The 13,792-nt window shown below is 33.8% G+C and overlaps 1 protein-coding gene across 6 annotated transcripts in view; it reads right to left on the bottom strand.

Annotated features, from left to right (window-relative positions):
* CLCN3 (chloride voltage-gated channel 3) overlaps positions 1-13,792 on the bottom strand; it is a 113,498-nt gene that overhangs the window by 79,239 nt on the left and 20,467 nt on the right. The window contains exon 1 of one of the 6 annotated variants that reach the window (XM_074276492.1): positions 2,510-2,652. The exons of 3 other annotated variants lie outside the window; for them this stretch is intronic. Coding sequence is in view for 2 of the 3 variants with exons in the window: in XM_074276489.1 (XP_074132590.1) it covers positions 2,335-2,413 (79 nt within the window). In the remaining variant the exon portion in view is untranslated. Of the gene's footprint in view, positions 1-2,334; positions 2,653-13,792 lie in introns of those variants that run through there. 2 more of the 6 variants (XM_074276489.1, XM_074276494.1) reach the window with 2 other exon arrangements.

The following is a 13,792-nucleotide window of genomic DNA, read 5'->3' as shown; positions in this document are numbered from 1 at the left end:
ATATTCTCTCTCAAATCCACACATGAAAGCATAGAAAAAATTAAACTGTGACTATTATCCCTTTGTACAGATTCTGGCTCTGTTAACACAAATGAGACATCATTTGGGTGATGACAGTAAATACTTTTCAAACCTATTCTTAAAAAAAAAAGAGACAGCATTACAAACAACCTGACTTCCATAAAATAATACAATATGTGTCATCCATTTATATCTTTTTCAAATAGCCTCATTATATTCTTAGCCTATATAATATATTGGTTTAGAGACTTTTAAAAAATCCTTATAGTAACCCTCTTGTAAAAGTAGTGTCACAGAAATCTTACTGGAGCTTAAAGCTTTAATGGCTTAAACCTGCCTCATATTATTTTCTGTCATAAAAATTATTTTTCAAGTTTTGGAAATAAACCCTCCTCCACAGCCCCTTTAATATTGCTGAAGCTGGTAAGTAAACTCATGATCATCTTACTCCTAATCTTTAGGGACCTTACAGACCAGTGAAACAATCATTTTTATCTAATGAATACAGTTGGGCAAAGTCTGTAAAAACCCTTCTCAGAATATTTCAAATGCATAAAGTAAAAAATATAGCATTAAAACAAAACCCAAGTAAATAAATAGCTATCAATTTTTTGTTTGTTTAGGGACTTCAAGTTAAGATCTCCCATCATAGGCATTGATAAAATAATCTCAAGAACTCAAACAGGCTTGATATTAAAATTGGCACGATTATTAAATACTGGTTAAAAATATTACAAATTAAGTACCTCAGAGTGGACTGCTAGTAATGATTATGTTAATTTCCACAATAGAATCATGGTGTTATTTACATTAGTTGATCATAAAAAATATACTATAAGAAAAGTATCATAGGGACTGACAGGTTTTACATTACGCGATTCAAATGTCTTGATCCCCCTACCTTATCATTCATAGTGAAAGCATGTCCTATTAGCCCAGAGAAAACACAGGCTGTCTAGTTTTATTGCTTGATTATCATGCAGTGAATAACATTACAACTGGTGAACAAGTTCACCTTCTTTTTAGCTTTCACCTTTTTTTGTTAAAAGGATGGACTGTTTGTAAAACTGCAGTTGAGAAACATGAGATATTTGTGAACAAAAAAGTCATTTAAGATTAATTGTTTAAAATTAAGTCACTGGTACACAAGCTCATTATTTTATAATGGAGAAATCATCTAAAACATTATAGGATAATAAAGAGTTAATTCTCACTTAAATTGCTATCAAAATAAATAAAAGAAATACAGGAACCCACAAAATGACCTGAAATTATAAGCTAAAAAAACAACAACAAAAATCTAATTATTTTTCCATGTAAAAGTCCAAATAAACTCAAAGTAAACTTGGAATTTCAATTTAAAAACCATGTTCTGTTCCTAAAAATGCAAAGAATGCCATCAGTGAATGTCAAAACCTTTCTAAAACATTAAAAGGTGGCAAGACTTTTTGCACTCATCAATTTAATGAAAATGAGGCCAAAAAAATCCACCATTAGTAACATAATGAACTGCTGACTAAAAAACTTATGCCAAGAAATGCAATGTGATTTTCCTTTTTACATAAACCAAACTTATTTATCCAATATGCAGCGCTAACAACAAAAATTTCCCATTATGTTTTTACAATGAAATTCATGGCAAGTTGTTTTGTTTTTTTTTTCTAAGCTTCACCTGGTTATAATGTAGAGGGGAAAAATTGTTGCCAAATTTTAAAAAATGTAAAGAAAAATAACAAAGATATGTTCTCCATTATCATGTAATTTAAAAGAGAATCAAAATTTTACATTAAATGTAAAGGGCAATTCAAAAGCTTCAAGGTAACTGGATGTTCCTAATCTATCACAAAGACAACGATGAGGTTTTTTCACCAATATTAACCAATAGAGTCTTGGTAAACGAGTAAAACAAGTAATAAATACGCGTGCTATACTAGGAAGATGGAGGAATTTCCAGATGTGATTAGAAGTAACATTAAATTGCCACGGGGAAAAAAATCAGAGACTGCACAAAGGTCTGAAAAGGCTGGAATCCCGAGCCCTTCCCACCTCCCACCACCACAGCCAAGAGCACCGAAAGCCTCGGTCAGGAGGAGGAAGAAGAGGGCGAAGGGAGGGTGAAGGAGGAAGAGACAGAGAGAAGGACGAGGACAGAGGGAGGAGGGAGGGAAGGAACGAGGGAAGAAGGGAAGGGAGAGGAGGGAAAAGGAGGAAGAGGAGGATGGAAACGGGGGCTGCAGGAGAGCCGTGAGGGCTAGTTCAGGCCCCCCGCCCCGCACAGCCGCCCGCACGCGCGGCCCCCGACCCCGGTGTTACCTCTTTTATGTAATTCTCGGAGAGGAATGTTGTCTCCTCCCCCATCGTAAGGCAAATAAGGATCGGAAGAAATATCCATGAGTAGAATTAAAATTGGGGGAAAAAAAAAAAAAAGGCAGAAAAAGAAAGAGGAGGAGTAGAGGGAAAAAAAAAAATAGAAAGAAGGCGGACTTGCTTGCTTAAAAGCCCGAGAGCCCCAGCTCCACGGCGGCAGCGGGCTGCGAAGGGGCCATATTTGATCCGGCTTAGAACGGCGGCAGCTCCGCGGCTACAGCCACCGCCGGCCCTTCCACTGCCAATGATGTCATCAAAGGGAAATTATTGCAGCCTGGTTGCTAGTGGCTACAATCTAGCAGAGTTTAGGGGCGGTACAGCCTTCTTAATGGGGCTCAGCTACGTAAAAGATGACTAAGCTCCAAGTAATAACAGCCGAAACTGGTTTAGGGGAAAAATAAGAAAGCCACCTTTAACTTCAGAACTAGCTACAAGAAGAAAATGCATACAGTGTTTTACTCTTGCGGTTTTTCTTAACATTAAAAAATAATTATACTCTTAATATACATTAAAAAAAAGTGGTTTTGGAAATGGACAATAACCATTTTCAATTGATACATACTGTGCATCTGACATGTTGCAATGTATGTGCAATTTGCTTCACTATAGATATTTTGCCTATAAAAATATGACCTCAGTTGAAGAATGAAGAAAAATAGGATTCTTGCCAATTTCAGGCTCTAATATACCAAGAGGTTCCAACACCTTTGATAAAGAAACTATGCTAATTTTATTACAGCCATACTAATAAAAAGCTCAATGTACAGCACTCTTCCATAAACAAAGGTCCAAGTTCATGCTAGTGAATACAGTATTTCCATTCTCTGGCTATTTTTTTCAATGGAGTAGCTACTAAAATTTAATAATAGTGAAGAGAAAATGAAAATATAAAGAAGAGGATGCAATAATTTAATCACAGGTGAAGGTAAATAATATGTAAGATTACAAATTACATATGCATATAAAGCATACATATACACACATGTTCCTTAGCAAAAACAAAAACAAAACACATAGACAAAGTAATATTATCCTCATTTTTACAAATTTGGGAATTGAGGCTCAGAGAGAGGTTGAAAATAATATTCACATGTCACACAGCTATTTAGTATCTAAACTAAGCTTCAAATCTAGACTCCTGATTCCATTATACCATGTTGCCTCTCTCCATTTATCAAAATTAATATTTTACAGAACATTTAACTTATATGTAGTATAAATGTATATGCTACATATGTGTATATATGTTGTGTTGTGTATTGTAATATGTCATAATAAAAGTTAGTATTTCTACTCATGCTAAATCAAGGTTTACCTTAAACCTTCATTCATAACAATCCTGTGAAGTACTGTTTAATCTACGTTTTGCAGAGAAAGAAACTGAGACTCAGAAAGAGAGTTAAGTGATTTTCCCATAACCACTAAGAAGTGGTGGAGTCAAAAACCCAGATCTTCTGACTCCAAGTTAAGTGTTCTCTCCACTAGAAAAAAAAAAAAAAAAAAAAAAAAAAAAAAACCCTACTAAAATCCACTATAATATATATGCCTATGCAAAATATGTGTATGTTTGCTTCAGTTTTCTTTTTTAGCACATGTTTACTATATGTTTACAGATATGTACACATATTTGAAGCACACATGTGAGCTTGTTTCTCTCAAACATACACATTGAAATTAGTAGGAAATGTAGTAATATAGTAGGAAAAAGCAACTAGATTTGATGTCCTGAAGACCTAAGCCAAAACCCTGACTGTTTCTCAATGATTGGTGCAAATCATGTAGCTTTAGGGTTTTAGTTTCTTTCTTTCTTTCTTTTTTTGCTGAGGCAATTAGGGTTAAGTGATTTGCCCAGGATCACACAGATAGGAAGTGTTAAGTGTCTGAAATCAAATTTTAACTCAGGTCCCCTCCAGACTTCAGGACTTGTGCTCTATCCACTGTGCCACTAGCTGCCCCCTAGGGTTTCAGTTTCTTTATAAAATAAGAAGAAAGCATTGTCCCTTCAAACTCTAAATTCCATGACTCCAATTGTTTCTAGAGTACAAGTGCAAATTCATTGAGAAGTTTTGTGGATTTAAGAAATAAAGCAAAACTGTCCTTATGATGCCCCCCCCTCCCAAAAAAAATAATACTGTTGGGGGGTGTTTTAAAATCTAAGACCAAACAATGAAACTTTACTAAGAGATATATACTCATTTCCCAAAAACTATACTGGTTATTACTACAGTTCTATTAAACAAAAGGATCTATTAAGAAAGATCATGAATGATCCAGAGTCAAATATAAAGAAGTTAGTGTAAAGACTGTTCTCCTTTCCATTCCAACTACATGTAGAATCTGTTCTTTGCTAAAAAGCAATATTAATAAAGCTGTTTTGTTTGGTATTATAAATTATCCTCATCTGTAAATGGTTTTCTCAAAACTAGTACAGTTATAGTTACAGATTTTTAAATCAACAGAGTGTTATCACCACTAAGAAGAAATATTAAATTTATGGCTACTATGTACAGTCGCTGTTACAAACGAGATTATTTTTTATATCATGATTCTGATGCCACTCCCATCCAAATTAAAATGTGTTTTACTGTTATTGTTAGAAAGCTTTACAAGTGGCTACTTGATCCACAGTTCAGGTTTACAGGAAAATTAAAAGAAATATTTTGAGTACTAATTAACAAAGTAATTTTTTACATATCAATAATGTCCTTAATATAGAATATACTGGCCAAGTATACATAAGAAACAGTTTTATCTCAACTTAGATTCTTTTAAAAATATAAATCAAACGTTGCAAAAAGCCAAAATGGATCTTCTAAACTTATTGATTCTAAGTGAAAGTACTTTCCATTTGCAGAATTAGAAAGGACAACAGATTAAAAAATGGTGGTGTAAATGAGGACTTTGACTCAGACTAGATGTAATTAACTTATTAAGTAGAGTTAAATGATGCCTAAAGTAGTGGGAGAAGAGAGTCTCAGCCACAAACACAAGAATCTTATGCATATTCTTAGGAAATAACTTAAGAAGCAATCTTTAAGAAGAAACAGAACAAAATAGAAAAATAGTAATACACAAATTAATGAGGGATTCAAATTTAAGATTTTCACTCTCAAATATTATGCACAAAATATTTAAACTTAAAAATTATTGTTTTTACTTCTATAAGTTCAGCTAACTAGAAAAAAATTTTTTTCTTCTACAAACATTATGAGATATTATTAGGTTAATATACTCTATTAGCTAATAAGTCCTATTGTAGTTTTGTCATGACTTTCCTGCCATATTTATTTAACATTTAGACAGGATATATGTTAAGTTATTTTTAGGAACTTATATAATAAAATAGTCCCTATGGGTGAACAAAAATAGAAACTGTTTTATAATGTTCATCCATAATAGCATTAGGGAAAGTATTATCAGTCTTTAATTACTTCATATATTACTTTTACTATGAATATTAAAAGTCTTTTTGGAAATAAAAAAAGAGCACATTTTTTCTTAAATTTAAATGAGAGCAACTAGATGGATCAACAAATAGTACCTTGGGACTAAAATAAAAAAGACTTGAGTTCAAATCTAGCTTCAGAAACTTAATTGTATGACACAGAAAATAACTTCAGCTCTGCCTGATACAATTTCTACATTTGTAAAATGAACTAGAGAAGGAAATGGCAAACTATCCCAGTATCTTTGCCAAGAAAACCCCATGGACAGTATGGTCTCAAGATCACAAAGAGTCTAGACATGATTGAACAACAACAACAAATATTTAATATAGTTCAAAAATATTTATCAAGTATCTAGTATTGGTGAAATATTTGCAACCACTAGAGAAATATTAAGTTTGGATAATACAAGGTCTCTGTCCTTAAAGAGCTTAGAGCCTAGTAAAAGAATATAACATTAATGCAGACAACTTTTAACACCTGACAGCGTTTTAAAAAGAGAAAAAATAAAGGACTTTTAAAGGTCTGAAGGGAGAAAATTTTTTTCTAAGATTGAGTAAGAAATGATTGTTAAAACATAGTATCAAAGTTGAACTTTAAAAGATGGATTAAATTTTAGGAATCAAGAGGAGAAAAAAAGCATTTAAATCATTAGGATATAGAGATTTAAGTAAACACAAAATATATCTGAAAGATAAGTAGTGAAATTTAGATAAAACTATGAATAAAACATAACTTTTTATTTTTAACATTACTTCTAATAAATGTACACTTTCAATAACAGAAAAATTCTACTTTTCACTGTAGTTATAGATATTATAATAAGTCAAGTCACATATTGAAAAAAAAAAAAAAAAAAAAAAAAAAAAAGATTTATCTCCAATAGAGAGTATTACAATTTCACTAGTGCACAATGAAGGAAAATTGGCTTGATTGACTAAAATATTTTTTTCCTCTTATGTAATGTTGCATAATACAAATGAAGTAATGCAAATGTTCTTATAATTTGTTGCAATGTATTACTGAGTGAAAAGCAACTTCAGAAAAAATTGAAATAATTTAAATTATTTAAGATCATTATGAATTAATTTAAAACATTTATTAATAATAGTTATTATTTATGTAGCATTTCAAAGTTTTGCAAAATCCATTATATATTATTTCATTTCATCCATATAGCAATCTCATTGGGATAAATTTATTATCCCATTTTAAAAATTAGAAAATTGAGGCTAAAAAGTTAAATGATTTGCCCAGGATACTGATATCTTTTGTTTTCTGACATAATCACTATTTCTCCCAGTATCCCTCTCTTTTCCCCTCCCAAAGAACCATCTCATATAACCCTAAATACATTTTAAATATTTTAACAGAAAATAAAATATTAACTGGAAGAGAAAAAAATTCACAAAATCTATCAATACAACAAAAAAGTTTGAAAAATACATGCAATATATTATTTATACATTTTCGTACCACCTCCTCATCTCTGCAAAGGATCTAGATGGGGGCAGTTTTCCTATTTCTCTTCTTTGGGTCCCTATTAGTTCTTTGTAATTTACAAATTGCTTTGTGGTTGTTCTTTCCATTTATACTGTTGTAGCTTTACATTGTTGTAGCTATTGTGTATACTGTTTTCATAGCTCTGCTTACTTCATTCTACATCATACTGTGTAAATCATTCTTCTCTGTATTAATATTTGTAATTTCTTATAGCATGGTAATATTCCATTATATTTATGCACCACACTTTGTTTTGTCATTCCCAGATCAATTTTGCTTCCAATACTTTGTCTCACACACACACAACGTGTGTGCATGCGTGTGTATGTATGTGTGTGTGTGTGTATAAGATTTTCTTATCAGTGACCTCCTTGGGAATATAAGCCAATTAGTAGTTGATCAAATACACATTTTAAGTCACCTTACTTGTATGATTCCAAATAAACACATTAATTTTTATGATGTAGCCAATTACTCTAAAGTCATTAAAGCAGAAATATGGTACTGTAACTACAATTAAACATGCTTTTATTTTATATCAAGAGGTAATCAATATATACCAAATACAATTCTAACCAGCACAAATACAGTCCCTGCCACCTCAAGAAGTTTATCATTTTATCAGAGGAGACAACAATTACACATTTAGATATTCATAAAAATAGATAAAAGTAATTTTGGAGTGGAAGGCACTAGCAGCTAGAAGAATGAGGGAATGCTTATTGTAGAAGAAAGCACTTGAATTTAGAGCTGGTGAAAATTGGCAAAGAACGAGTGAATTCTAGGCATGAGCAATTGCAAATGCAAAGCACAGAGGTAAGAAATAATGTGCTTGCACATAAAAACTAGTAAAAAGGTAAGTTAGTTTAACAGTAGAGTGTGGGAAGAGAAGTAATGAGTAACAAAACTAAAAAAAAAAAGACAGACAAGAGCTTTAAATGCCAAACAGAAAAGTCTGATTTGACCAAGGAAACCAACAAATTTTCTTGAGTAGAAAAACATTGTTAGACATTGAGCTTCCAGAGAATCACTGCCTCTAAAAAAGCTGTTACAAATATTTTTATACTAATAGATCTTTTTGTAATGGCCAGGAATTAGAAATTGAGCTGATGCCCATCAATTGGTGAATGGCTGAATAAGTTGTAGTATATAATTGTAACAGCACATTACAGTATTATAAAAAACAACAAACAGCATGCTCTCAGAAAAACATGGACTTAGATGAACTGATGTAAAGTGAGCAGAACCAGAAAAACACTGTGCACAATAATAACAATATTGTACAACTGTCAACTATAAATAATTTAGCTATTCTCAAAGCAAAGGGTATCAACAAAAACATTTTAAAAATAAAAAATAAAACCATGGAAGCTAAATTTATTTAACAAAAAAGTGGCAACCCTACAAAAAAAAAGTTAAACATTATTTAACTTGCAAACATCTCAAACATAAGAATGGTAAATAAGTATAATTAGAATGAAAAGATTAATAATATCATTTATAAGTTGTTGGGGTTTTTAAAAATGAAATTGACCCAAAGAAAGAATAAAAGGATTATCAAAGTGCAAAAAAGGTCTAAGGGAAATTTAAATAATCAGAAGAAAGGAAGGTAAAAAACTTGAACAGGAATAAGTCTACTATGTGCCAGACATGTACTAAGGCTTTTACGAATATTATATCATTTGAGCCTCAAAACAACTTTGAAAAGTAGGTGCTATTATCGTGATCAGTATTTTATAATTGAGGAAACTAAGTCAAACAAAGGCTAAGTGACTTGCCCAAGATGACATACCTAGTTAAGTAACTAAAGGCAAATCTGAATCTAGGTCCAGGACCACTCAGACTTGGCTCAAAGTTAAGTGGTCTTATTCTACTGTAAATCTAGGCCTGGGGGCAGTTACAACATTTCATTCAATTGATCTCTTATTAAAAAAAGGGAAATTTGACTTCCGGCCAAGATGGCGTTGTGGAGGCAGACAGCTGCTTGAGCTCCTCGTATTCTCTCAGAACTTACTTCATGACAAGCCTCTGACTTAATGCTTGACCCAGAAAGAAATCCACAAATTATCACCAAGAGAAGACATCCTTGAAAGTCGCCAGAAAAGGTCTGTGTTTGTTCGGGGGAGGGTCAATCAGACTGGGCGCAGACTGAGGGCAGACAGCCAGAGCAAGACAGGCAGCTCACACAGCTCAGACCGGAGGGGGAGGGGTGTGATCTCTGCCGTTTCTGTGAAAGGGCTTTTGCCCCAGTGTGGATGCTCTGTCTTGGCAGCAAGCCAGGAGCAGCGGAGAGGGTGTAAACACCGGAGGTGAAGATTAAAACCCCAGAAAGCCAGCGGCTCTCAGAGCCCGGCCACCCCCAACCCCACCTGGACTGACTCGGTGTTCTCAGAGCCTCAGAGCGCAGACTCAGTACAGTCATTGCTGTTCTGTTAGTGGCTCTCTGCTGCCCTACCCCCAGTCTGTAGAGGAAGCCCATTAATAACATCCAGCCCTATCCCCCGCAAAACAGACCAATTGTTTCTCTTGTCAGTTTGTTTTCTTTGATTCATACTCTGACAAAATGAACAAAAAATTCAAAAGGGCTCTAACCATTGACAGCTTCTGTGTGGAGAGGGAGCAGACTTCAAATGCTGAGGAGACTAGGAACAGACTGTCCCCAGATGTATCCCCTGGGAGGGATATAAGCTGCTCCTCAATACAAAAGAACCTCATAGAGGAAATCAAAAAGGCTCTCACAAGACAGCTGGAAGAGAAATGGGAAAAGGAAAGGGAAGCTTGGCAAGAGAGCCTGGAGAAGTCATCCCATGCATTCAAAGACAGAATGGATAAAGAAATCAAATCATTGAGAAACAAGATTAGTGAGCTGGAAAAGGTAAACAACTCCAAGGAAAACAGGATTAGTGAGCTGGAAAAGGTAAACAACTCCAAGGAAAACAGGATTAGAGAGCTGGAAAAAGAAATCAGCTCTCAAAAAAATAAAATGGATAAAATGGAAAAAAATTCCATAGAAGATAAAAACTCAATTGGACAATTACAAAGAGATATAAAAAAAGTGAGTGAAGAAAATACATCATTGAAAATTAGACTGGAACAAGTAGAAATGAATGACTCAAGGAGAAACCAAGAGGGAGTCAAGCAAAACCAGAGAAATGAAACAATTGAAAAGACTGTCAAGTACCTTACCAGAAAGACAACAGACCTGGAAAACAGATCCAGGAGAGACAATTTGAGAATAATCGGACTCCCTGAAAAATGGGAGGAAAAAAAGAGCTTGGACACCATTTTCGAGGAAATTATCAAAGAGAACTGCCCAGACGTTTTGGAAACAGAGGGTAAAATAGACATTGAGAAAATTCATCGATCACCTACTGAAAGGGACCCTAAAATCAAAACGCCAAGAAATATAGTGGCCAAGTTCAAGAACCATCAGACAAAGGAAAAGATATTGGAAGCTGCTAGAAAAAAACAATTCAGATATGGAGGATCCACAATAAGGATAACACAGGATCTAGCAGCATCCACATTAAAAGAACGCAGGGCCTGGAACATGATATTCCGAAAGGCTAAGGAACTTGGTATGCAGCCAAGAATAACTTACCCAGCAAGAATGAGCATCGTTTTCCAGGGAAGAAGATGGACATTTAACGAAATAAATGAATTCCATCTATTTTTGATGAAAAAACCAGAACTACATAAGAGGTTTGATCTTCAAATATAGAACTCAAGAGACTTCTAAAAAAGGTAAAAAGAAATCTTGAGAACTATACTTCTGTCAAAAAATATGTAAAGAACATATGTACAATTTGTCTTAGAAACTAGAGGTGGAAAGGAGATTATATCATAAAAAAGTATAAAGTGGTGGTACTACATCTCATGAAGAGGCAAAGGTAACCTATTATATCTGAGAGAAAGAAAGGAGGGAGATGAACATAGCGTGTATCAATAGACATATTCGATTTATGGTGAAACTTCTTCCACTTCATTGAAAAGTGAAAGGGAAGGAGTAAGCTAAGGGGAAGGGAATACAGTAATTTCGAGGAAAGGGGGTAAAATAAGGGGAGGATCTTTAAGGTGGGGGAGGGATCCTAAAAAGGGAGGGCTGTGAAAAGCAAGTGGTGTTTACCAGTTTAATACTGGATAGGAGGGTAAAAGGGAAGGAAAGGGGAAAAGCATAAGCAGGGGTTAATAGGATGGCAAGCAATATAGAATTAGTCCTTCTAACCATAAATGTGAATGGGGCAAACTGCCTCATAAAGAGGAAGCAGTTAGCAGACTGGATTAAAAGTCAGAATCCTACTATATGTTGTTTACAGGAAACACACCTGAAACAGGATGAGACATTCAAACTAAAAGTAAAAGGGTGGAGCAGAATCTATTATGCTTCAGGCAAAACCAAAAAAGCAGGAGTAGCCATCCTCATCTCAGATCAAGCAAAAACAAAAATTGATCTAATTAAAAGAGATAAGGAAGGGCATTATATCCTGCTAAAGGGAAGCATCAATAGTGAAGCAGTATCAATATTAAACATGTATGCACCAAGTGGTGCAGCATCTAAATTCTTAAAAGAGAAATTAAGAGAGCTGCAAGAGGAAATAGATAGCAAAACTATAATAGCGGGAGATCTCAACCTTGCACTATCAGAATTAGATAAATCAAACCACAAAATAAATAAGAAAGAAGTCAAAGAGGTAAATAGAATACTAGAAAAGTTTGATATGATAGATCTTTGGCGAAAGCTAAATGGAGACAGAAAGGAATATACTTTCTTCTCAGCAGTTCATGGAACCTATACAAAAATTGATCATATACTAGGGCATAAAAACCTCAAAATCAAATGCAGTAAGGCAGAAATAGTAAATGCATCCTTTTCAGACCATAATGCAATCAAAATAACATTTAATAAAAAGCCAGGGGAAAATAGACCAAAAAATAATTGGAAACTAAATAATCTTATACTAAAGAATGATTGGGTAAAACAGCAAATCATAGACATAATTAATAACTTCACCCAAGAAAATGACAATAATGAGACATCATACCAAAATGTGTGGGATACAGCCAAAGCAGTAATTAGGGGAAGTTTTATATCTCTACAGGCCTACTTGCATAAAATAGAGAAAGAGAGGGCAAACGAATTGGGTTTACAACTAAAATTGCTAGAAAAGGAACAAATTAAAAACCCTCAGACAAACACAAAACTTGAAATTCAAAAAATAAAAGGTGAGATTAATAAAATTGAAAGTAAAAAAACTATTGAATTAATTAATAAAACTAAGAGTTGGTTTTATGAAAAAACCAACAAAATAGACAAACCCTTAGTAAACCTGATTAAAAAAAGGAAAGAGAAAAAGCAAATTGATAGTCTTGAAAATGAAAAGGGTGAACTCACCACTAATGAAGAGGAAATTAGAACAATAGTTAGGAGCTACTTCGCTCAACTTTATGCCGATAAATTCGATAACTTTTTTTTTTTTTTTTTTCCTGAGGCTGGGGTTAAGTGACTTGCCCAAGGTCACACATCTAGGAAGCGTTAAGTGTCTGAGATCAGATTTGAACTCAGGTCCTCCTGAATTCAAGGCTGGTGCTCTATCCACTGCACCACCTAGCTGCCCCCTAAATTCGATAACTTAAATGAAATGGAAGAATACCTTCAAAAATATAGCTTGCCCAGATTAACAGAGGAAGAAGTAAGTAGTCTAAATAGTCCCATCTCAGAAAAAGAAATAGACCAACTTCCTAAGAAAAAGTCCCCAGGACCAGATGGATTTACAGGTGAATTCTACCAAACATTTAAAGAACAACTAACTCCAATGCTATGTAAACTATTTGAAAAAATAGGGATTGAAGGAGTCCTACCAAATTCCTTCTATGACACAGACATGGTACTGATACCTAAACCAGGTAGATCGAAAACTGAGAAAGAAAACTATAGACCAATTTCCTTAATGAATATTGATGCTAAAATCTTAAATAAGATATTAGCAAATAGACTTCAGAAAATCATCCCCAGGATAATACACTATGACCAAGTGGGATTTATACCAGGAATGCAGGGCTGGTTTAATATTAGGAAAACTATTAGTATAATTGACCATATTACTAATCAAATTAATAAAAACCATATGATCATCTCAATAGATGCAGAAAAGGCATTTGATAAAATCCAACATCGATTCCTACTAAAAACGCTTGAGAGTATAGGAATAAATGGACTATTCCTTAAAATAATAAGGAGCATATATTTAAAACCTTCAGTAAACATCATATGTAATGGTGATAAACTAGAACCTTTCCCTGTAAGATCAGGAGTGAAACAAGGTTGCCCACTATCACCATTACTATTCAATATAGTACTAGAAACTCTAGCCTTGGCAATAAGAGCCGAGAAAGAGATCCAAGGAATTAGAGTAGGAAATGAAGAAATCAAATTGTCACTTTTCGCAGATGACATG

Source organism: Sminthopsis crassicaudata, chromosome 6 (genome assembly GCF_048593235.1).
Source record: "Sminthopsis crassicaudata isolate SCR6 chromosome 6, ASM4859323v1, whole genome shotgun sequence".
Lineage (NCBI taxonomy): Eukaryota > Metazoa > Chordata > Mammalia > Dasyuromorphia > Dasyuridae > Sminthopsis > Sminthopsis crassicaudata.
Note: the sequence above shows the minus strand (reverse complement) of the source record. Positions and strands in the feature narration are given on the sequence as shown.